Source organism: Conger conger, chromosome 16 (genome assembly GCF_963514075.1).
Source record: "Conger conger chromosome 16, fConCon1.1, whole genome shotgun sequence".
Lineage (NCBI taxonomy): Eukaryota > Metazoa > Chordata > Actinopteri > Anguilliformes > Congridae > Conger > Conger conger.
In genome coordinates, this window is record NC_083775.1 from 13,455,999 (window position 1) to 13,479,019 (window position 23,021).

A 23,021-nucleotide genomic window follows, 5' to 3' on the forward strand; every position below is an offset into this window, starting at 1 on the left:
GCTGGTGGGAACGTCTAAATCTGCCGCGCTCTTCCCCACGTCCTCGCTCTGCTTGTGGGACGGGCTGGAGAACTCCTCATGCCTCTTCCATATGGAGCCCTCATTCACCTGCCTGAGAGCAGAGACCAGACTAATAACACATGCTCAGTAATAGAAATACGCACACACACACACAACACACACACACACACACACGCATTCACACTTGCACGTATACACATACAGTAAATATACGCGCACACAGTGTTACACTCACATACACACACACGCTCAGTAATATAAACATATAAATAAATAATAATAAAATAAAAAAAAGGAATATAAACACACACACAGTAATACACACTCTCACACACACACACACACACAGTAATACACACTCACACACACACACACACACACACACACACACACAAAAGTAATACACAGTAATACCCACACACACAGTAATACACACTCTCACACACACACACACACACACACGGGAATACACACTCTCACACACACACACACACACACACCCTACCTGCGCAGCGTGGCCAGTGTTTCAGTGATGGACTTGCAGCGCTTCAGCAGGGCGTCCAGCCGATGGGGCTCCTCCTTCAGGAACTTCACCGCCTCCACCTCCACCCTCAGCACCACCCGCATCTTACTCTGTAGGCTGGGGAACTGGTCTGAAGCGCAAGCACAGCAGTATTTTAGTACGCCTTGCGTACGTTTCTGTTAAATCCACTACTTTGTGATCCAATAAATATCATTTAGGTTTTTCCCATTAAAACGCCTCCCTGGGGTTCTTCATACGTTTGACCTTTGGCCCTTGCTGCTGAGGGTTCTGGCTGCAACATACAATCAGGGGCTCGTCCGGGATTGGACGACAATGGACTGTGAAACTTTGTGGTTTCTTTGACTGATTTCAGTAACCATGTTTGCTTGATAGCTGTGGTCTGCTTATTATCACGTTGTGTCCTTTGTGGACTAATCTCAGATAACTGTATTACATTTATTTAGCAGACGCTTTTATCATACAATAAGTGCATACCAACAGTCATAGTAACAACAACGGAGCACAGGTCGGATAAGGTACAATTCGCTGGCTGGTAACTTTGTTGCATAGTGTTAGTACACTATGTCTCTGTTTATCCACAACGTGTCTTAGTTTGTTTCTCTGCAACTTGACTCTGTATGAATCTGAGTGACTCGGTGTGAATCTGAGTGAGTCTGTGTGAACCTGAGTGAGTCTGTGTGAACCTGAGTGACTCGATGTGAATCTGAATGACTATGTGAATCTGAGTAAAACTCTGTGGGAATGTGAGTGACTCTGTGTGAATCTGAGTGAGTCTGTGTGAATGTGAGTGACTCTGTGTGAGTCTGAGTGACTCGGTGTGAATCTGAGTGACTCTGTGTGAACCTGAGTGACTCGATGTGAATCTGAATGACTATGTGAATCTGAGTAAAACTCTGTGTGAATGTGAGTGACTCTGTGTGAATGTGAGTGACTCTGTGTGAATCTGAGTGACTCTGTGTGAATGTGAGTGACTCTGTGTGAGTCTGAGTGACTCGGTGTGAATCTGAGTGACTCTGTGTGAACCTGAGTGACTCGATGTGAATCTGAATGACTATGTGAATCTGAGTAAAACTCTGTGTGAATGTGAGTGACTCTGTGTGAATGTGAGTGACTGTGGAAATGTGAGTGACTCTGTGTGAATGTGAGTGACTCTGTGTGAACCTGAGTGACTCTGTGTGAATCTGAGTGACTCTGTGTGAATCTGAGTGACTCTGTGTGAATGTGAGTGACTGTGGAAATGTGAGTGACTCTGTGTGAATGTGAGTGACTCTGTGTGAACCTGAGTGACTCTGTGTGAATGTGAGTGACTCTGTGTGAATGTGAGTGACTCTGTGTGAATGTGAGTGACTCGGTGTGAATCTGAGTGACTCGGTGTGAATCTGAGTGACTCTGTGTGAACCTGAGTGACTCGATGTGAATCTGAATGACTATGTGAATCTGAGTAAAACTCTGTGTGAATGTGAGTGACTCTGTGTGAATGTGAGTGACTGTGGAAATGTGAGTGACTCTGTGTGAATGTGAGTGACTCTGTGTGAACCTGAGTGACTCTGTGTGAATCTGAGTGACTCACTCTTGAGTTCGGTAAGTGTCTCTCCAAGCTTCCTCAGCACCACGGCCTTCTCCTCCAGCTCCTGGACAGACACGTGCTTGTGGTTCACGGAGGAGTCCTTCTGAATCTCCTCAACCGACTTCTCCAGGTCACTGTAACCACGGGCAACAGCGCCATGTTACCACCACTCTATAGGGCAGGGCTGCCCAACGCTGTTCCTGGAGATCTACCATATTGTAGGTTCACACTCCAACCCTCAAAGCACACCTCATTCAAAGGTAACAGCAGGGCTGCCCAACCCTGTACCTTGGAGTTTTTCCACTCCAACCATAATTTGCCACAGCTGATTCTACTGCTAGCTGTTGAATGAGGTGCACTTTGTTCGGGTTGAAATGAAAACCTACAGGATGGTAGATCTACAGCATCTTGTACTCATTGCCCACAGTGCTGGGAGACTGTACTCAGTGCAGTGCTGGGGGCTGTACTCACTGCAGTGCTGGGGGCCGTACTCAGTGCAGTGCTGGGGGCTGTACTCACTGCAGTGCTGGGGGCCGTACTCAGTGCAGTATTGGGGGCCGTACTCACTGCAGTGCTGGGGGCTGTACTCACTGCAGTGCTGGGGGCTGTACTCACTGCAGTGCTGGGGGCTGTACTCAGTGCAGTGCTGGGGGCTGTACTCACTGCAGTGCTGGGGGCTGTACTCACTGCAGTGCTGGGGACTGTACTCACTGCAGTGCTGGGGGCTGTACTCAGTGCAGTGCTGGGGGCTGTACTCACTGCAGTGCTGGGGGCTGTACTCACCGCAGTGCTGGGGGCTGTACTCACTGCAGTGCTGGGGGCTGTACTCACTGCAGTGCTGGGGGCTGTACTCAGTGCAGTGCTGGGGGCTGTACTCACTGCAGTGCTGGGGGCTGTACTCAGTGCAGTATTGGGGGCAGTACTCACTGCAGTGTTGGGGCAGTACTCAGTGCAGTGCTTGGGGCTGTACTCAGTGCAGTGTTGGGGGCCATACTCACTGCAGTGTTGGGGCAGTACTCAGTGCAGTGTTGGGGGCCGTACTCACTGCAGTGTTGGGGGCCGTACTCAGTGCAGTGTTGGGGGCAGTACTCACTGCAGCTGCTGGATGATGAGCTCCTCCTCGTTCAGGTACTTCAGCCTCTCCTCCTCCACAAGGAGGCGCTGCCTCTGCAGGGGGTCCTCCTGCTTCCGCAGGGCGTCCGTCACGCGCACGCTGATCTCCGTCTCCGTGCGCTTCAGCAACGTCCGCACAGAGTCCTGGTTCTGGAGCTGCGTCCAAACACACATACACACACGCAATTCATGAGCTGCATACAAACAAACACACAGACACACACACAATTAATGAGCTGCATACAAACACACACACACACACACACACACACACAATTAATGAGCTGCATACAAACACACACACACACACACACACACACAATTAATGAGCTGCGTACAAACACACACACACACACACACGATTAATGAGCTGCGTACAAACACACACACACACACACACACACACACACACACACACACACAATTCATGAGCTGCATACAAACACACACATACATTTCACATTCATTTATACATCCATATATACAGTACAGACACGCACACACACCATGCATAAGTGCTGCTTTCCATGTCTTCCTACATATTTATATTTGACGTCTGTAATTCCTTCATCAAAAACTAACACCGGACAAAAATCATCGACACACAAACAGAGAGCGGCCATTTTGACATTATAACGGCTTCATCAAAAACTTTCCACAATACTAAAGAGAGATGGGAATACAATCCTCTGTGCAGCTCAGCCAAAAACTCACCCCCCCCCCCCCCCCCCCTCGCCAGCCCCACCCCACCCTTTGCTTGTGTCCTCCCCAGCTGAGGAGCAGCCATTTTGGGATGTCCTGTTTCTCGTGCAGTCCTTCTTTCTGACGTCTGACCCAGATCTGGAGAATGACTATTCCTGTGGATCTGTTCCAAGATCTATTACGCAGTGAAGGCATTGATTTCTCCCCTCTGATGGTGTCCTACTTCAGCGGTCCCATTACAATGCACCCTTGTCAGGCCCATTATCCCACCGATCGTACCGCCAGACTTTTAGCATTTTGCACATTGTTATCATTATTACACAATTATTTGGCAGAGGTTTTTATCCGGTTGGAGCAATTACTGCCGAAATCTGAGTGGGAAATGTCAAATGCAAATATTGAAAGGGCAAGGGCTTATCCGCCTTAACCGCAAATCGCCACATAAAACTGCCGCGTAAATCCTTATCGTAATTAGCTGTCGGAGAAAAGAATGGTTCGGCAAATCGGCATTACAATAGTCCGTTAGCGGCAAGGCCATCCTCCAACTGTTTAGCGCTTACCTAACAGCTGATCCTTATCTTGACTGCTTCCCCTGATCTGTCCACTAGGGGCCGCTGCAGTGCCAAGCAGGGCATGTTTCAGGCCAGGGAGCATCAGATCTGGCCCTTACACCCAAATCTGGCCCCGGTTTTCATTTCTCCCAGATAATGACCTGAACACTTAATGCTACTCACTGGTCAGACGGCCTTCACACCTGACTGCCAAGTAAAGGAAGGGTGGGAAAGCAGCAGGTCTTGGCCCTCGAGGAGCATCGTTTGATGGTCCCAGTTCAAGGCAAAGGAGACATTAGGAGCTTAGGGCCCCATCTGTATTGGGGGGGGGGGGGTGTCTGGGAATGAGTGCGGGAAAGAACGGAAAAGTCCTTCGGTGCTCCGGTTTTTGTTGCAGCCAATCTCTTGAGCAGTTAAGGTTGTTCAATTCCTCCATAACCCCCCACACACACACCCCCCCTCCCCCCCTTTACCCAAAGAACATTTTAAAAAAAATAACGAGGAACATGGCTTATTATTGCTTTGGTTTTGCGTTGAGCTCTTCATTCTCAAAATAGCTTAGGTTCACTGAACAGGTGAACACACTTTCAGCAGCCCCACTGATTTCACCTGTCATAATTTGTCTATAATTTAATCAAACAAACTTTAACCACTTCCTAAAGGAATAATTTGCTTCATAGCACGTTAAATGAGAGCAGTAGTTCATCTGACTGCGCTGTGAACATCTATTTGGTCATGGCATGCACAGCTGCTTCTCATAGACTGTGGCCATAAGAGGGTAAATCATCACATGAAAAAGACATTAAAAGTGTCTAATTAAGAATATTTAGCTGCTAATTACAATTAAGGCTCAACGTGGACACTGGAAGCAAAACCAACATACATAGGGGGCCCAAGGACTAGGTGCTCTCCATCAGGGAAGCCTTAAGAAGGACCTACAAAGATGTCATTGAGGACAGAACACATCTACACCAGGGATACTCAGATCTGGCCCTTGATTCCATATCCAGCCCTTGTTTTCTTTCCTCCCAGGTAATTAACTTAACAGTAACTGCTACTGGTTGGCCAGCCTGTCTTCCACACCTGACTCCCAGGTAAAGGGGGGGGGGGGGGGGGGGGAGACCAGTGGCTCTCAACCCAGTGAACAGGGATTAACTCCATCAGACACGGAAGATCCTCAAAACTGAGTTTACATCATAATGAAGGTATTCTGGTTTCCTGGAGGTCCCTGGGTATGACATTATTATCTGACATGAATTATTGGGACATCAAACTTACAGAATAAGAGCTTGATGAGAAATATCAGAAAATCAAAAACAGTAAAATCATTCCAAAATCAAAGAAAAATAACTCAAGGACGTAGCCTCCCACTGTGGGAGCAATCAGTAATTTCTAATAATCATTTGGTGTATTTCTATGTTTAAGTTATCTATTCAAAAGAAGGACAGTGCACAATAAACATAATGTAAAAAGTGCCAGATTTAGCCATTTGGGCTCATTTTCATCAGAAGTAACTGCCAATTTATAGCACCTTCCTCAATAAATCCATACAAAAGACATTAAAATGCACCATTACCACCAGGGTGTTTAAGAAAGTAAGAGAGCAAAATGTGTGCCACCGCGAGAAAAAAAAATGCGTTGAAGTTTCAGAAAGTAATCATAAGTGCAACTATGGTATTTATCTACTGTAGAGGATGAGGCGAGTTAGAGAATGGTGCTAAGAGTATTAATAATCTGAAAAGGAGCTTTGCTTTAAAAACAAAGAGGAAATTTGAAATAAAGCAAACAGCTACTTTGTTGAGACTATGAATTCACCCGGGAAGATGATACAAATACGGCTTCAATTACATTTAATATCCAGGAAGTTTAAGAGGATATTAAAATAAAGAACAATGCTGTGAAGTACAGGAAAATTGGGAAAATTGCAGGGAACTGCTAACAAGTATGTTTTATAATCTTCAGAAGCAGGAGTATTGCCAGATGAATTGAAACAAAGCAATATAATACCAAAGAATGAGAAAGGGGATTACAGTCCTCCATGATGCAGGCCAGTGAAAGTGGATGTAGATTTTTGGAATCATTAGGGGCCAGTTAGAATTAATCCACAGAAAACCAACACTATCAAAACAGGGCCAACACAGCTTTCTTAGCAGGAAAATTATTTTTGAACAAATCTCCTGGACCTCTTTGAGCATGCTTTGAAATGTGTGTTTGTGTGTGTGTGTGTGTGTGTGTGTGCGCGAGGGCACATGCGCGTGCACATATGCATGCATGTGCCGTGTTTTTGTATGTGTGTTTATATGTGTGTGTTTGCCTGTGTGAGTGTGTGTGTGTGTGTCCAGCTGTCCTTGTGTGAGTTGGTCTCTGAGCCTGTGCCAGACTGTGCTGTCCTTGTGTAAGTTGTTCCCTGAGCCTGTGCCAGACTGTGTTGTCCTGGTGTGAGTTGTTCCCAGAGCCTGCTCCAGACTGTGTTGTCCTGATGTGAGTTGTTCCCAGAGCCTGCTCCAGACTGTGTTGTCCTTGTGTGAGTTGTTCCCAGAGCCTGCTCCAGACTGTGTTGTCCTTATGTGAGTTGTTCTCTGAACCTGCGCCAGACTGTGCTGTACTCATTGGTATGCACGCCAGGCTGCACGGGCAGCAGAAGAGAGATTAAACCAGCGATCAGAAGCAGTAGACTGAACACATCCTGCTGCCTGCGTCTGTAATGAAGCCGCAATTATGGAGAGGATATGCTTCTGGTGTCATTCCAGGAAAGGTCGTTTTTCTAAAAATACGCGAAATAAGAACAGGTTACAGGCGGACCGAAAACTGAGATGACACCACCAACTCAACGACCAACGTCACCTTCCAAAGTCTTTCTTTGCAACTTTCTGCTTAATCTGTCTACAGCAGGAATGCCTTTCAGAAAAAGGATGGCACAGCAAAAGGTCATTTCAACTATTATCTTCCTCCCCCGAATCTTACACTTTGAGTTCTATGTGTTAATGTGATTTCACAAAGGGAAGGACTTAAATAGCCTCGATGAAAAGGAGTTAGCAGAGGAACAGGACAGTGTGTTCAGATAGCCTGAACTTTCAAGTGTTTGATTGTTCTTTCCTTCTGCTTGCAGCAGGCCCTGACGCACACACAACACTGATACAGCATCATGCTATAGGGGCTCTTCTCAGCGGCAGGGACAGGGAGACTGGTCAGAATTGAGTGACGGATGAATGCAGCCAAATACAGAGAGGTCCTTTAAGAAAACCTGCTCCAGGGTGCATGCGACCTCAGATTGGGGTGACGGTTCACTTTTCAGCACGGCATTGACCTGAAGCACACAGCCAAGACAACGCTGGAGTGGCTTTGGGACAAGTCTCTGACTGTCCTTGAGTGGTCCGGCCAAAGCCCAGACTTAAACCCCCATAGAACATCTGTGGAGAAACCTGAAGATGGCAGTTAACGGACGCTTTCTATCCAATCTTATGGAGCTTGAGAGGATCTGCCAGGAAGAATGGGATAAACTGTCCAAATCCAGGCCCACAAAGCTTGTAGAGACTTCCCCAAGAAGACTTGAAGCTGTAATTGCTGCCATAGGGGCTTCTACAAAGTACTGAATTAAGCTTCTGAATACTTAAAGTACTGTGCAAAAGTCTTAGGCACCTGTATAACATTCTGTACGGATAAGATTCTTTCAAAAATAATTCAATGAAAGGTCCTCAATAAACGTACTATACATTTTACATTACATTTTAGTAATTTGGCAGAATAGTTAAAAAGTGAATCAAATCAATATTTTTTGGGACCACCCTTCAGTGTAAAAACTGCATCACTTCTCTGAGATGGCCAACGCTGTCCGGCAGTTCTATAAGACAATCAGCAGGGAGGTTGTTCCAAGCATGTTGGAGAACTTGCCACAGTTCTTCTGCAGACTTTGGTTGGCTCCTTGCTTCTGATCTCAGACAGCCTTGATCAAGTTTTTAAGTAAAAAGTAGTCAATTGCTTACAGTAATATGTTACTTTTAAAAATTAAATACAAAAATGTCTCTGTAAAATTAAATCTTTTGGAAAATGAATATTTGGAAATCTCAAATGTGTTCTTTTATACTACCACACACAAAAAAATACACATATATATAATAAAGTCTAGGGTGCCTTCTGCACAGTACTGTATATAAATGAGAGATTTCAGTTTTAGATGAGACTAGACTAGCAAGAGTAAATTTGGTAAAATTCCTAAAACATGTTTTCACTTTGTCATGATGGGTTATTCAGTGTAGTTTGATTTAAAATTAAAACTACAACACAATAATGTGTGCAAAAAATGAAGGGGTCTGAATACTTTCTGAAACCACTGCATATCAATAAATGTAAATATGTATTTCACACGAGAGCTTAACCTCAGTTCTTTCTTCGGCTTTGTCTGAGGGTCTGCCTCTCGTTCCAGAGGTTGCGAGTGTGATTCCGTGATTACGTTCCCCTTCCGTGTGACGCAGATTGCCATTGGCAGTCATCGGTACGCTACAGACCCCAGACCAGCCCAGTGCCCCAGCATGGGGAAACTCCATGGACCATTAAACGCATCATAGGCATTCATCATCTGCAGCCAAGACCACCCCCCCAAACGCTGTTACGGCATGCTGGCAGGGGCTTATGGGTATGCTCTAATTTAGCTTAACCCTTTAAGGCAGGGATCAGCAACTCAAGATCCTTGGGCACCAAGAACTGCTGGCTTTCCACCCTCCTCTTACCAGGTAGTGAGGCGTGAAGACAGTCTTGCCAATTGGTAGCACTAATTACCTGGGAGAAAAGAAAACCATGCCTGGATTTGGATTTGAGGGCCAGAGCTGACGATCCCTGCTTTAAGGTGGGAGTGAGGCCACAAATATGTGATTAGAACGTTCTCAACTGAACATTCCAATGCTGCTGATGTAACAATCACTACTGGCGATAGAGTTCTAGAACACTGACTTTTGTTAGAATCTTGAACAGAAAAACATTCCACAGAAGCTGCTCTTCAAAGGGGTTAAGCCGTCAGGCTCCCTCCCATCGCCCGTCGCCGAGCGAGAGACGTCCTCACACCGCGTTGTTTTATTAAGTTCTCTGAAGATGAAAGGAGACTCTTAATGAAACTGCCTGCCCCAGGGAGCTGTCACTCAGGAGATGGGCCTAAGATCTCTTTTGTCGTCTGGATGAGGTGACATTTCACTCTGATGCTTCTTCCTTGTGCAATTTCTGCCGGATTAAACGGCAGCGCAGGGCCTTGTCAGCAGAATGGGGGGGTTAACTCCCTGCTTAGGCTGTCTCTCTTGGGGTGGGGACGACGACATTGTTAGATTCCGTGTTGTTCTTTTCTCCACCCTGTTCATGTTGATCTGTTTTATCTGATGCCATGGCAGTCTCTGCAGGGATTACACTGTTAAACTGATGTAGGGATTTGGGCTGATAAGAGTAGGGGGGTGGGAAGGGGGTGGGGGCAGGGCTGGGGAGGATCAGTCTCACAGTAATCGGATACTAATGCATTTCACAATGATCCTTTTGTATGAATGAAGTCATTCATCCATCCATCCAGCCAACCTGCTTATTCCTGGTCAGGGTCACAGGGGGCACTGGGGTCTATCCCAGCATGCATTGGGTGGGAGGCAGGAATACACTCTGGACCGGCTACCAATCCATCCCAGGATTTTATCAATAAGAAAACTTAAAAATATATGCACATCAAAAATGTATGCACATGTACAAATGTACTATTGTGAACATTGTTTTGAGTGTGATGGTAAACAGGGGCAGTAAGAACAGAAACACTGCTCACAATCCCAACCATCAATCATCAATCTTCAACTGGATGACCTGCTGTCAACCAACATCAACCCTCACCTCACTGACCTGTCAATCAACATCAACCCACACCTCATTGACCTGTCAACCAACATCAACCCACACCTCACTGACCTGCTCTCAACCAACATCAATCCACACCTCACTGACCTGTCAATCAACATCTTCCCACACCTCATTGACCTGTCAACCAACATCAATCCACACCTCACTGACCTGCTCTCAACCAACATCAATCCACACCTCACTGATATGTCAATCAAAATCATCCTTCACTTGAGTAACCGGATGTCGATCTGCTTCAGCAGAAACGCTACACTTACATCTTTGTTTTAGGTACATGAACATTGTGTGAAGTTTATTCCTTCATATGTTGCCAGACAGATTTCAACAGCTTTTCTGGGATTAGGCACAGCAAAAAATGACAAGTGTTTTTAAGATCTTTTTTCTCTCAAGTAGAAAACATTAGCTTGCTTTAAGTTACTGTTTGCTTGACAAGTGAAATCTTCTAACCCCATTGGCAAATTTTGAAAACTGTTTTACCCCATTGCCAACATTTTTGTCTTATTTCGCTAAAAAGTAATTTTGTCTTATTTAGTAAAAAACTATACAAAATAAGAGTCAATACAAGACTCAAATATTTTTTCAGCTTTTGCAGTAGGCAATTCTTGTTGGGTTGAGCTATTTTAGTAAAAAAAAGAAAGAAAAAGAAGCAGTTCCATTGATTTATTCCTTTGGATTCAGACACTGTTGTGACCTTTGTCACAACCACGATGACATCAGCATGTTTGGGATCAGCGCTTCCTTTGTTCACGAGTTCACCTGGTGGCGAGTGACGGTAATGCACGTCATGTTTTTCACGAGTTCACCTGGTGTTGAGTGACGGTAATGCACGTCATGTTTTTCACGAGTTCACCTGGTGGCGAATGACGGTAATGCACGTCATGTTTTCCACGGTCACATCGCAGGTCACACCGTAGCTTACCTGCAGTTTGCGCAGCTGGGACAGCTGGCTGCGCAGCTCGGAGGCGTTCTGCTGCAGGTCGTGCAGGTGGAGCTGCATCTGCAGCTGTGTCACGCTGTCGCCCTGGGGCTCCCCAGCGGGAGGGGGCGGCGGCATCAGGGCCAGGGGGGCGGAGGGAGTCAGAGCTGTCCAATCAGAAAACGAGACAGCTGTCATGGGAATCCACCATCACTCACCTTATATTGTAGTCCCTTGGGGAAGAGGGATTCAATGCACATAGACTCATACACACTCTCTCATACTCCCTCTCACACACACAAGCACTCAAACACACTCGCTCTCTGAGAGACACGCAGACACACACAAACACACAGACCCTCTCAGACACACACATAGACTCACAAACGCGCGCACACAAAGTGTAGATACAATGAGACTCCAGTGTAAATACACTAAAACTTACAAAAAAATTACATTGCAATCACACTGAAACTTGGGTATAATTACATTTTACATTTACATTTTAGTCATTTGGCAGACGCTTTTAATCCAAAGCGACTTACAAGTGCATAGGTTCTTCCACAAGTCAAAGCATCACATCCATAACAAGTAAAATACACATGAAATGCTGTTCTAAACATATAGTCATCATAAGTGCACTTCTTTTTTTTTTTTTTTTTGGGGGGTTAGACAAGGGGGATAGGGATATCAGAAAGGGGGGCGGGGGAAATCAGGAGGATAGGTAGAGTAAGAAAGAAAAGGTTTGAAAAGGTGTGTTTTTAGTCTGCATCGAAATAGGGGGAGGGATTCTGCTGTCCTGACAGTGGTATTTGAAACTACAATGTAATTACATTGAATTAATTACATTGAAACTCAGGTGCAGTTAGATTGAAACTCATGTGCAGTTAGATTGAAACCTGCTGTGTTACTACATTGTAGCTCCTGTGTAATTACATTGTAACTCCTGTGTAATTACATTGAAATGCCAGTGTTATTACAATATAATTACAGGAAACTCAGTTTTTCTGTCCAGTGCTAGACTGCATATATCTGTATTCTGGCCCATGCACACAATAACTAGAAATATATACCATACTATAACTATGCAAGCATCCACAGTGATGAATGATAATGTAAATAGTCTGTAAATAGTCTCTCAGATATGTCATCTGCCATTTTGCATGCAACATCCTGTAAATTAGGTTGGATTTCTATCGTCTGTGTTTTATCGGTCATGCAGCTGGAAGAAATCGCTCTAAAATTGATCCCAACAATATCAGTGTTATTGTTGTTATAGTTGTGGTACAGACACATTCACAGCAACGCACATACACATACATACAGGCATACACGCAAGCACAAACGCACACAGTAAAACACATACACACACACACACATACACACACACACAGACAGCACTTCGGAGGTGCGGCTGGGTCACTAATAGTGAGGATGACAGAAGATACCTATCCTCTGTCTGGCTGAAGAATGTGTTTGATGAAAAAGGAACAAAAAAAACAATGAATAAAAAAGGAAACCGGGCCTTCTTAAATTCAATGTGTCTGAGCACAAAGAAACCATGGCCACTGCCCTCTGCTATTCCCCAAGACGAAGAAATGAAATGCAAAAGAACAGATCTAACTATCTTACAGTCCATGTCTGTGAGCTTTCAGACACCCAACTGAGACGGACCTTCAAAGACCACAAAGCCAAGCTAGAGAAGAGCTCATGGTCACCCCCCAAATGAGGAGTTTGGAGAGTGAAGGGGGTGACCACAGGAGCAGCAGCCTGCTTCTGGGTCAGAGCTGGATAGCAACGCACAGAGATGGGAAGAGGGGATGGAGCAGAAATGATTTGTTATTTAGCTTAAGAGGGGGAAAGAAAGAAAGAAAGAAAGAAAGAAAAATAAAAATTAAGGAACTCCTGTAACTCTGGGTCCATGGCATTTATATTCTCTGGGAGTGGGAGGGGGGCACTCACTTCCTGTAGCAGAGCAATCGCTGGTGGACTCTGTCTTCTCTCTGCAAGGTGAAGGGAAACAGTCTCATCAACAGTGCTGCACACACACACACACACACACAGTTTTGACTGCACAGACATGGTTTAGACTGCGCAGACATGGTTTTGACTGCACAGACATGGTTTTGACTGAGAGCAGACATGGTTTTGGCTGCACAGACATGGTTTAGACTGCACAGACATGGTTTAGACTGCACAGACATGGTTTAGACTGAGAGCAAACATGGTTTAGACTGCACAGACATGGTTTTGACTGCACAGACATGGTTTAGACTGAGAGCAAACATGGTTTAGACTGCACAGACATGGTTTTGACTGCACAGACATGGTTTAGACTGCACATACATGGTTTTGACTGTGAGCAGACATGGTTTAGACTGCACAGACATGGTTTTGACTGTGAGCAGACATGGTTTAGACTGAGAGCAGACATGGTTTTGACTGTGAGCAGACATGGTTTTGACTGCGCAGACATGGTTTAGACTGCACAGACATGGTTTTGACTGCACAGACATGGTTTAGACTGAGAGTAGACATGGTTTAGACTGCACAGACATGGTTTAGACTGAGAGCAGACATGGTTTAGACTGAGAGCAGACATGGTTTTGACTGCACAGACATGGTTTAGACTGCACAGACAAGGTTTCACTGCGCACAGACATGGTTTAGACTGAGAGCAGACATGGTTTAGACTGCACAGACATGGTTTTGACTGCACAGACATGGTTTAGACTGAGAGCAGACATGGTTTAGACTGAGAGCAGACATGGTTTAGACTGCACAGACATGGTTTAGACTGCACAGACAAGGTTTCACTGCGCACAGACATGGTTTAGACTGCACAGACATTGTTTGACTGCAGACTCACGTGCTGTCGCTGTCAGGGCCGCGCGTGAGCACGCTCTGTACAAGCCCCGTCAGACTGGCTATCTGCTTCTCCATGGCCTCCATCCGATCTCTGAACCAACACAGAGCGTCAGTTAGTGATTATTACCATAGATACGCACAGAGCTTCAGTTAGTGATTATTACCATAGATACACACAGAGTGTCAGTTAGTGATTATTACCATAGATACGCACAGAGCATCAGTTAGTGATTATTACCATAGATACACACAGAGAGTCAGTTAGTGATTATTACCATAGATACACACAGAGTGTCAGTTAGTGATTATTACCATAGATGCACACATAGAGCTTCAGTTATGGAGTATTAGCATAGATACACACAGAGCGACAGTAAGTGATTATTACCATAGATGTACACATAGAGCTTCAGTTATGGAGTATTAGCATAGATACACACAGAGTGTCAGTTAGTGATTATTACCATAGATACACACACAGAGTGCCAGTTAATGCTATAAAATATTAATTTTATAATTGCACACATAGACATACACACAGCAGCCAATTAATATTGACTAATAGTACTATACATGCACATAGTACACACAGTTTACATAAAGACACATACACACACATACATACAGTCTGTAAATATTTCAACACAGTAATTCCTACACGGTTCACCCAATATGGATGTAAAAACCCTCAACTTAAAGCAAAAATCAGCAATAACCACATAGTGATTGTTTTATTTCTATAACTGTCTTTTTGCTGGAGTACAGAGTGAAAACAACAAAAAATGTGTCACTGTCCAAATACTTATGGACTGCAGAGTACATACTCAGACCAGTAATGCTGTATATTGACAACCCACACACACACACTCACACACTCACACTAACTCACTCACACACACACACACACACACACTCACACTCACACTCACACTCACACTCACACACACACACACACACACACACACACACACACTCCCCTCACCGTGTCTCCGTCTCGTTGCCAGCCAGCGGGGAGCCGTACCCGGGCCCCCTCCCGCCGTCCCCCACCGGGGCCCCCCCGAGCGGCTCGGAGCCGGACCCGGGGCGGGACTTGGGGCTCTCCACGAACACGGAGCCGGAGTCCTTGCGGAAGGTCTGGCGGACGGGCGAGGCCCGGCTGGGCGGCCCGGAGTAGGAGTCGCGGTCCCGCATCTGCATGTCCGGAATCTTCTGCGGGGAGGAGGGGGGCAGGCGGAAGCCCATGCCCAGGGTGGAGGCGTAGGAGTCGGTGTAGAGGGGCCCGCCCGGCTTATACAGCGCCTCCTCCAGCTCCCCCTGCAGGGCGGCGGCGGAATAGGTGCTGAGGGAGCGGACGGAGCCGCGGCGGTACAGCCCGCCGGGCGCGGGGAAGGAGAAGGGGTCGGCGATGGCGGCCAGCGACTGCGTGGAGGCGATGCTGAGCCGGCCCTCGTGCAGCATCCCGTACGGGTCGGCGTACAGCCCCTCGTTCTTCAGCACCACCATGTTCTTCCCCGACACCTCCTCGTCCGGCTTGACGTCGCGGCGCTCCAGGATGGCGCTGGGCGACGGGGACAGCCCGCCCGCCGGGTGGCCCCCCTGGGGGTGGTGCGGGTGCGGGTGCGGGTGGGGCTGGTGGTGGTGGGGCCCCTGCTGCCCCGGGTGCCCGGGCCCCACGTAGGACGGCGGCCGGCCCCCGCTGTAGGAGAGGCGTGAGCGGGACGGGGAGCCCGAGGGGGGCGAGGCCGAGGAGGACAGGCTGTTGAGGCGCCGGGTTGGGGAGGAGTCGCGGGAGGAGTACACCATCTCCCTCTGGAACGACAGTGCGGAACACACGGCATCAGCGCTGACCAGAAACGCATCAGCAAAACACACTGCATCAGCGCTGACCAGAAACGCATCAGCAAAACACACTGCATCAGCACTGATTGGGGTGTAGAAACGCATCAGCAAAACACACTGCATCACCGCTGACCGGGGCGTAGAAACGTGTCGATGCATCAGGACGCATCAGGACACATCCGCCTTATGGTGGCAGTTCAACCGCAACGATTTGAAATGTTTGAATCAATCATAACGGCTTAAAACAATAAGATAACTTTAATTCCACTAATATTGAGTACATACATTTCTCCAATACACATCTACGTTCATTCTATGTATTGTCATGAAATGGATTGAATCATTTCATCTAATCGAATGAAATCATGGTTAAATGAGAGATTTACACCCCGAGCACTAAGGCAACTTCATGTGTCATGGGATACATAACAACTGCTCATTTAATCATGGACACTGTTTCACAAACCAGGCTTACGGAGTTAGTTGGATAAGTGCACTGAGTAAACCCCAGAACTCTCCCAAATATTGGACTGAAGTAAACAGTGCTCTTCTGGGTTTTACTTTTAGAATTTAGAACTGTAGTTCTGCGTAGTGAAATACTACGCTCACCATAACTATCCATCCTTCCATCCATTATCTGAACCCGCTTATCCTGAACAGGGTCGCAGGGGAGCCTATCCCAGCATACATTGGGTGAAAGGCAGGAATACACCCTGGACAGGTTGCCAGTCCATCACAGGGCACACACACCATTCACTCACACACTCATACCTACGGGCAATTTAGACTCTCCAATCAGCCTAAACTGCATGTCTTTGGACTGTGGGAGGAAACCGGAGTACCAGGAGGAAACCCACGCAAACACGGGGAGAACATGCAAACTCCGCACAGAGAGGCCTCCGTGCTGTGAGGCGGCAGTGCTACCCACTGCACCATACCAACTAGCAATTCAGCCTGACCAACAATGTTTTTTGTTTTTTTATACAAGTAGGCTAACATTAGCCTACTAACATTAAATACTAGCATTAATGTAGCTCTAGTTAATGTTTGATTTATGGAGCTAATGTAAGTAAGTTAGCTCAGTTAATTAGTAAATAAAAACGGTGACAGAAGCGAACTTATTTGAAAATGAGGTGAAATGGAAAGAGTTAACCGTGCATGTGACGTACATTAGCTCTGCCCAGGAAGGGCCATTGTATTCACCGACTGTGTATCCAGTCAGTCGTTGCTATGTACGTTACTACAATACAACAATAACAGTACACAGTCATGGTGTCTGGTTGCTGTACACAATCACCCATACCACAGAGGAATGCAGTGGAGGAGGGTGGAGGGGGATACTGCTCTAAGAAGAAAAGAAGAAAATGGAATCCACACTTCCGCAGATGATGTGATTATTGGTCGATTGAGTTATCACTGATGTGAAGAAATGATTTAAGCCAACGGTAGCAGTGGTGGCAGTAGGGTATGATGAGTTACCATGGCAACCAGCCAGCCGGGCAGGACCGGGAGGAACAGGGGGGCATCGCCCAGCGGTTGCCGCGGCGACATTGAGGTGACCTACGCTCTTTTACCTCATCAGGTCTGGCGTTTGCCATTCTGCTGTAAAGCGTATTTGTGACAATCCTCCAGCAAACAGTGCAATAGAAAATAAAATACAATCGAATCTGAGCATTTCTCACCCTTTCATCAGTTCAATCTTTTTCCCCACCCTCTCTCTCCCCTCCCCATCCCCCTATTCCAAACCCCGTCCTCTCTCTCCTCCCCTCTCCTCCCTCCCATCTCCAGGCATCCTCAGCTTGGTTTCCCTCCACCCCCTCCCCCCATCCCTCAATCCCCACATCCCCCTCTCCTCCCTGGTTTATAGGCCCTAATCGCATAATCATTGTGTTTATTACTGCACCTTCGAGGCCGGCCCAAACCCCAGGGGCCAGCAGCCCAACAGCCCGCACCCATAAAAGACTCAAGGTAATCCTGTAGCTCAATAACCTCACCGCAGAGGAGAGGCAAAGCGGGTTGCCCTTGGAAACACACAGGCAATCAGGCACGCTCGGCCAGGGGCGGGGGCTTCTACTCACTGGCCGCAGGAGAGCGAATGACAGGCCAGGCAGCGAATAGCAGGGCTCGGTAGGGGAGAGGGCTGGCTTGTGCGTGACAGGCTGAATGCCAAGGTGAACATTAGCATGCAGCGCACCTATGGTGCGCCCCCCACCCCAGCACCCGACCGCCCGCACCCCCACCCCCACCCCAACGCCCACACCCCCACCCCCACCCCAGCACACCACCACCATCTCCACCCCAGCACATCACCACCCCCACCCCAGCACACCACCCCCACCCCCACCCCAGCACACCACCCCCACCCCCACCCCAGCACACCCCCCCCACCCCCACCCCCACCCCAGCACACCACACCACCCCCACCCCCACCCCAGCAGACCCCCCCCACCCCCACCCCCACCCCAGCACACCACACCACCCCCACTCCCACCCCAGCACACCACCCCCATCCCCACCCCAGCACACCACCACCACCACCCCCACCCCAGCACACCACAGCCCACACCCCCACCCCCACCCCAGCACACCACCGCCCCCACCCCCACCCCCACCCCAGCACACCACCGCCCCCACCCCCACCCCAGCACACCACCGCCCCCGCCCCCTACGTCTCCGCGCCCAACAAAGCCACAGCGCTGCGCTTTTACCGTTTTCGGTTTCAAAGGCCGCCATCCGCAGGAGCCGGGGCGCTGGGAAATGAACTTCCCCTTCATGTCATTTCTTTTTCTTCCTCCCAGAGCTCAAAGAACAAGCCTGTGCTGCAAGAGACACCTTTATGTTTATTCTGGCGTGTTCTGCCTTTTCACGCCGTGCCAAACGGTTTTGAGAAACATGGCCTGACCCAGGATTAAACCACAGGCACTAAAGGCTTTAACAGAAATGGGTCTCTCAGCACTCGAACACTGAAAGCTCCAGTCCAAATGTTTGCTATTGATTAAAAAAAAAAAAAAAAAAAAACACAGCTTCTACCAATGGCTCTGATGTTAAAGACACTTCAGTCGATAGCTTCATAGAGACGGTTAACGCCATCACATTTTCTAGCATCTTAAAATGGCACCTTTATTTTTACACACTTATATAAAGCACATCATCCGCTCTTCAGTGGTTCGGAGTTCCCAAGATGCACTGCAAGTACAATAGGGAGGTCAAAAGTAGTGAAGCCTAGTGTTCTAATATAAAGTGTTTGATTAAACCCTACGGGTGAAACGGAGGGTAAAATTACAGCGCATTACCCCCCTCGCACTCAACTCTTTTTCACAACGGAAAAAGTGGTGAGGCATCTAAAGCGCGCCAAAATGCAGCGGCCAGCAGCGGTGAGGCATCTAATGCGCGCTAAAATGCAGCGGTCAGCAGCACTCTCGTGGGGTAACGGCACGATAACGTCTCCGCTAAAAGCACTCCCAGGCCACCGGGCTTTCCTCCAAGGAGGAAGAAGACACTAAAAAGGAGTGGTTGCTATAAATATGGAGGGGCCATTAGCCGGGCACTCTCCCCCGAACGAGCAAAACTAGCGCATCAATCCCCCGAGACGGGCAGGCGATACGCGACACCGTTTCACAGGCCTGTCTGCCCTCACACACTGCAGTACGTACGCGAGAGACCCGGAGCGTTTCACCGCTTTTCACCATCGCTACAAACCTCACGCTGCGCGCTTTTACTCCGTGATCGCGCTAATTCAATACCGGAGGTGTGAGCGTAAGCTGGATATGGCTACGTAACGGTTACATTTACATGACATTACGTTACATTACATTACATTACATTACGTTACGTTACGTTACGTTACTGCCGTTTGGCAGACGCTCTTATCCGGAGCGACGTACAGTTGATTAGACTAAGCCGGAGACAATCCTCCCCTGGAGCAATGCAGGGTTAAGGGCCTTGCTCAAGGGCTCAACGGCTGTGCGGATCTTATTGTGGCTACACTGGGGATCGAACCACCGACCTTGCGGGTCCCAGTCCTGTACCTTAACCACTACACTACAGGCCGTCCACTCGTTACAGATGAGATGTCGTGTCGCAGATGCCGTGGATGTGACTGCTTTACACCATCTTTACCCAAGGTTCACCGAGGGAAATCAAGCGCCGAGAAAAGGCCCACGACTTTTCTTAAACACAGAAGCGAAAGCAATCAAGATGGCTAATGCAGTATATGAGATCTAATTTAATTACAACCTAAGATGAATATTGGGTGGGGGGGTTTACCGTGAAAAAAGACAAATGAAACCTGTTTCTTGGAGGCAGAACCATCCTTTTATATGAAGAAAGTATTTCACCCAACAAACAGAAAAACACTGCATGGGAGCCACGGTGGCGCAACAGGCTAAGACGCAGCAGACTTGCGGTTGCAGTTTGCTGCAGTTGCACACCGGGGACCGGGGTTCGATTCTCGGTCCTGCCAAAAGCCAAGTTTGGCCGGCTCACGTGGGGCAGCAATAATTGGCTCGCTGCTCCAGAGAGAGGGACTTGGCAGGGTTATTAGATCGCCGCACAATAAGCACCTCGGGCGCCTCGGAATCACGGCAACGGGCACGAGACGAGACGGCTTGAAGAAGGCGTGTCGCTCTCATTCGGGCCGCCGAGGGATGGGGTACGGGCGGTACATCTAATACGACTACCTCCAATTGAATCAGACGAGGTACAATTGGCTACCAAATAGGGAGAAAAAGGGAAAAATCTGAAAAAAAAAAGAAGAAAAACACTGCATGAGGTCTAATCGCACACAATGACATTAGCTCCTGCTCCTGCACTCCTCGATGGGCAAACTGCAGGTTTCCCACCCTCCCTCTACCTGAGAGTCAGGTGGGAGACTGAGTCTGGCAAATCAGCAGCACTAATTGTAATTAATTACCGGGGGGAAAGACAAGCAGGGCCCGATTTGAATTTGAGGGCCATATTTGATGATCCCTGATGTAAACCTTCGTTGAAACAACTCCTGATTAATTTTACAGAAATTATTTTTCATAATTAATAACAGGATGCAGTGCTGTAAACACGAATGGTCCCATTGTAAGCTGGAAATTCACCACTCCTTCTATGCCGGACCAAAGACATTGTGAGTTGCTGAGAACGGTAGTCACAGCCGTCATAGACCACAACTCTTCACACAGCTTTTCTTTCTCCAAGCCACATCTATAAGCCTGAATTAGATAAAAGCTACCAGTATACAGATGGCCTTTCCTGCTTTCATTTTGGATATCAGAATGGGACGACATTAGCTCAGGAGGTACAGTAGAGCTCTCGCCTGGCAATCAGAGAGTTTCAGGTTTGATCCCCCCAAAAAAGTGTCCAAGTAAATGCAAAGCAAGCCACTTAACCCCTAACTACTTCCAGTGAGCCGATCGGTGTATTTTGCTGTTGCATCTGTGAATGGATGAATGAAAGGCATGAATTGTAAAGCTCTTTGGACTAAAGCATCGTCCAATTCACCATTTACATCGCCCGGTCCTGCACCTGCCTACCGCGCTTTTTCAGATGTGTGCCTTCCCACCTTTCCTCGAAAGGCTAGCCCGCCAGCCTAGTTAGCCATGAACAACGTCTCCCTCGGTATCACACACACGCCGCGTGGCGTCCAGCCGTCAGTGACGACCGTTTAACCACCGTGGCGTTCACAGAGCTGGAGGGCACGGCGTGACAATAATTACAGCGTCCGCACCAAATAAGCGCACAGCGGCAGAATGGGGCTCAGTCACCTGTCGCTGCTCATTAGCACAAAATGGAGGGAGGCGGATGGAAACTAGCGCGACATCATTCAGATACCTGCAGGGCTTTCACACAGACAGGCACAGCTTGTTCAATCAAAATAACAGACACTTTGTAAAATCTAAACAGCTTTTAAATGTTTTTCAAGGGTAGACGAATCAATCTTAAACCATTTTTTATATGTTATATATTTTTGTAGAAAATATACTGTGGAATATCGGAATTTTTTCACATTTTTATGTTTACCCTTTTGGAAAATAAAAGCTTCAGTTATTCATTAAATAATTAATCCATTCATTCATTCATTCATTCATTCATTCCAAATCAGTCGGCAAGCCAGAGTTTTCACTTGGCTTTTCCATTGCCTGAATCTCTACTGCATCTGCTGTCTGCAGACCGTGAAGAAACAAGTTGGAAAGAAGCTCATTTATTTACCAGTGTCTTATCAAGGAGAAGTTGTACCAGACATACCACTGAAGCTGAGCCAGGGTAGGGAATGCTAATTGGTCCTCAAGGATTAGCTGAACCTGCTAGTCTGCAGCCATTGGCTGGTTGCATGGAGAGTTCTAAATAGTTGTTCAAGTCACCGCTTGAAGGGCACTGATAGCGCATTAATATTTATGAGCAGGCAGACATAGAAGTAAACATACCACCTCTAAACATTACATTAGGCTGTTACAGCATTTCCACAGCGATTGGCATAAATGCTCAATGCAACTGAGGGCCACACAATTCAGCTTTTAATTGTTATTTTAGGTATTAAGAAGTTCATAGGGTGTGAATAGCATTTTTGATGCCATTGTTCTACCAGGTCATGCATGTTGTGGAGTCAGAATCTGTTGGGGGTGTCTAGACCAGGCTTGATATGCAAGACACCATCTTAGTCTGGGTAGGCTAAGCATTAGGTACACTCCAGCGGTAGGAAAATTGGTAAGCATTGTTGGGCTGAATTGCATGTTCTCGTCAGTATGTTATGTTCAGACTACAAGTGTGAGTAAAGATAAGAGCCATCATTCAACGGGCTTAAGGTCGGAACAGAAAGCATGTGATATCAGAGGGCCGGCGCAGAGTGAGTGATGTCATGTGGAGAGGGTGTGACATCACGTAGAGAGGGTGTGATGTCTGAGAGCCGGCCCAGAGTGCGTGATGTAATGTAGGGAGGGTGTGATGTCACGTGGAAAGGGTGTGATGTCAGAGAGCTGGCCCAGAGTATGTGATGTCACGGGGAGAGTGTGTGATGTCAGAGAGCTGGTCCAG

At 47.4% G+C, this 23,021-nt stretch overlaps 1 protein-coding gene across 1 annotated transcript in view; it reads right to left on the bottom strand.

Moving 5' to 3' along the window:
* The window catches only part of LOC133114584 (SRC kinase signaling inhibitor 1-like), a 71,151-nt gene that overhangs the window by 19,571 nt on the left and 28,559 nt on the right, over positions 1 to 23,021 (bottom strand). The window contains exons 7-14 of the mRNA XM_061224100.1: positions 15,145 to 15,971; positions 14,164 to 14,253; positions 13,257 to 13,297; positions 11,298 to 11,485; positions 3,226 to 3,401; positions 2,136 to 2,266; positions 527 to 674; positions 1 to 112 (exon numbers count right to left, since the gene is read on the bottom strand). The exon at positions 1 to 112 is cut by the window's left edge and continues 195 nt beyond it. Of these exons, the coding sequence (XP_061080084.1) occupies positions 1 to 112; positions 527 to 674; positions 2,136 to 2,266; positions 3,226 to 3,401; positions 11,298 to 11,485; positions 13,257 to 13,297; positions 14,164 to 14,253; positions 15,145 to 15,971 (1,713 nt within the window). The remainder of the gene's footprint in view (positions 113 to 526; positions 675 to 2,135; positions 2,267 to 3,225; positions 3,402 to 11,297; positions 11,486 to 13,256; positions 13,298 to 14,163; positions 14,254 to 15,144; positions 15,972 to 23,021) is intronic.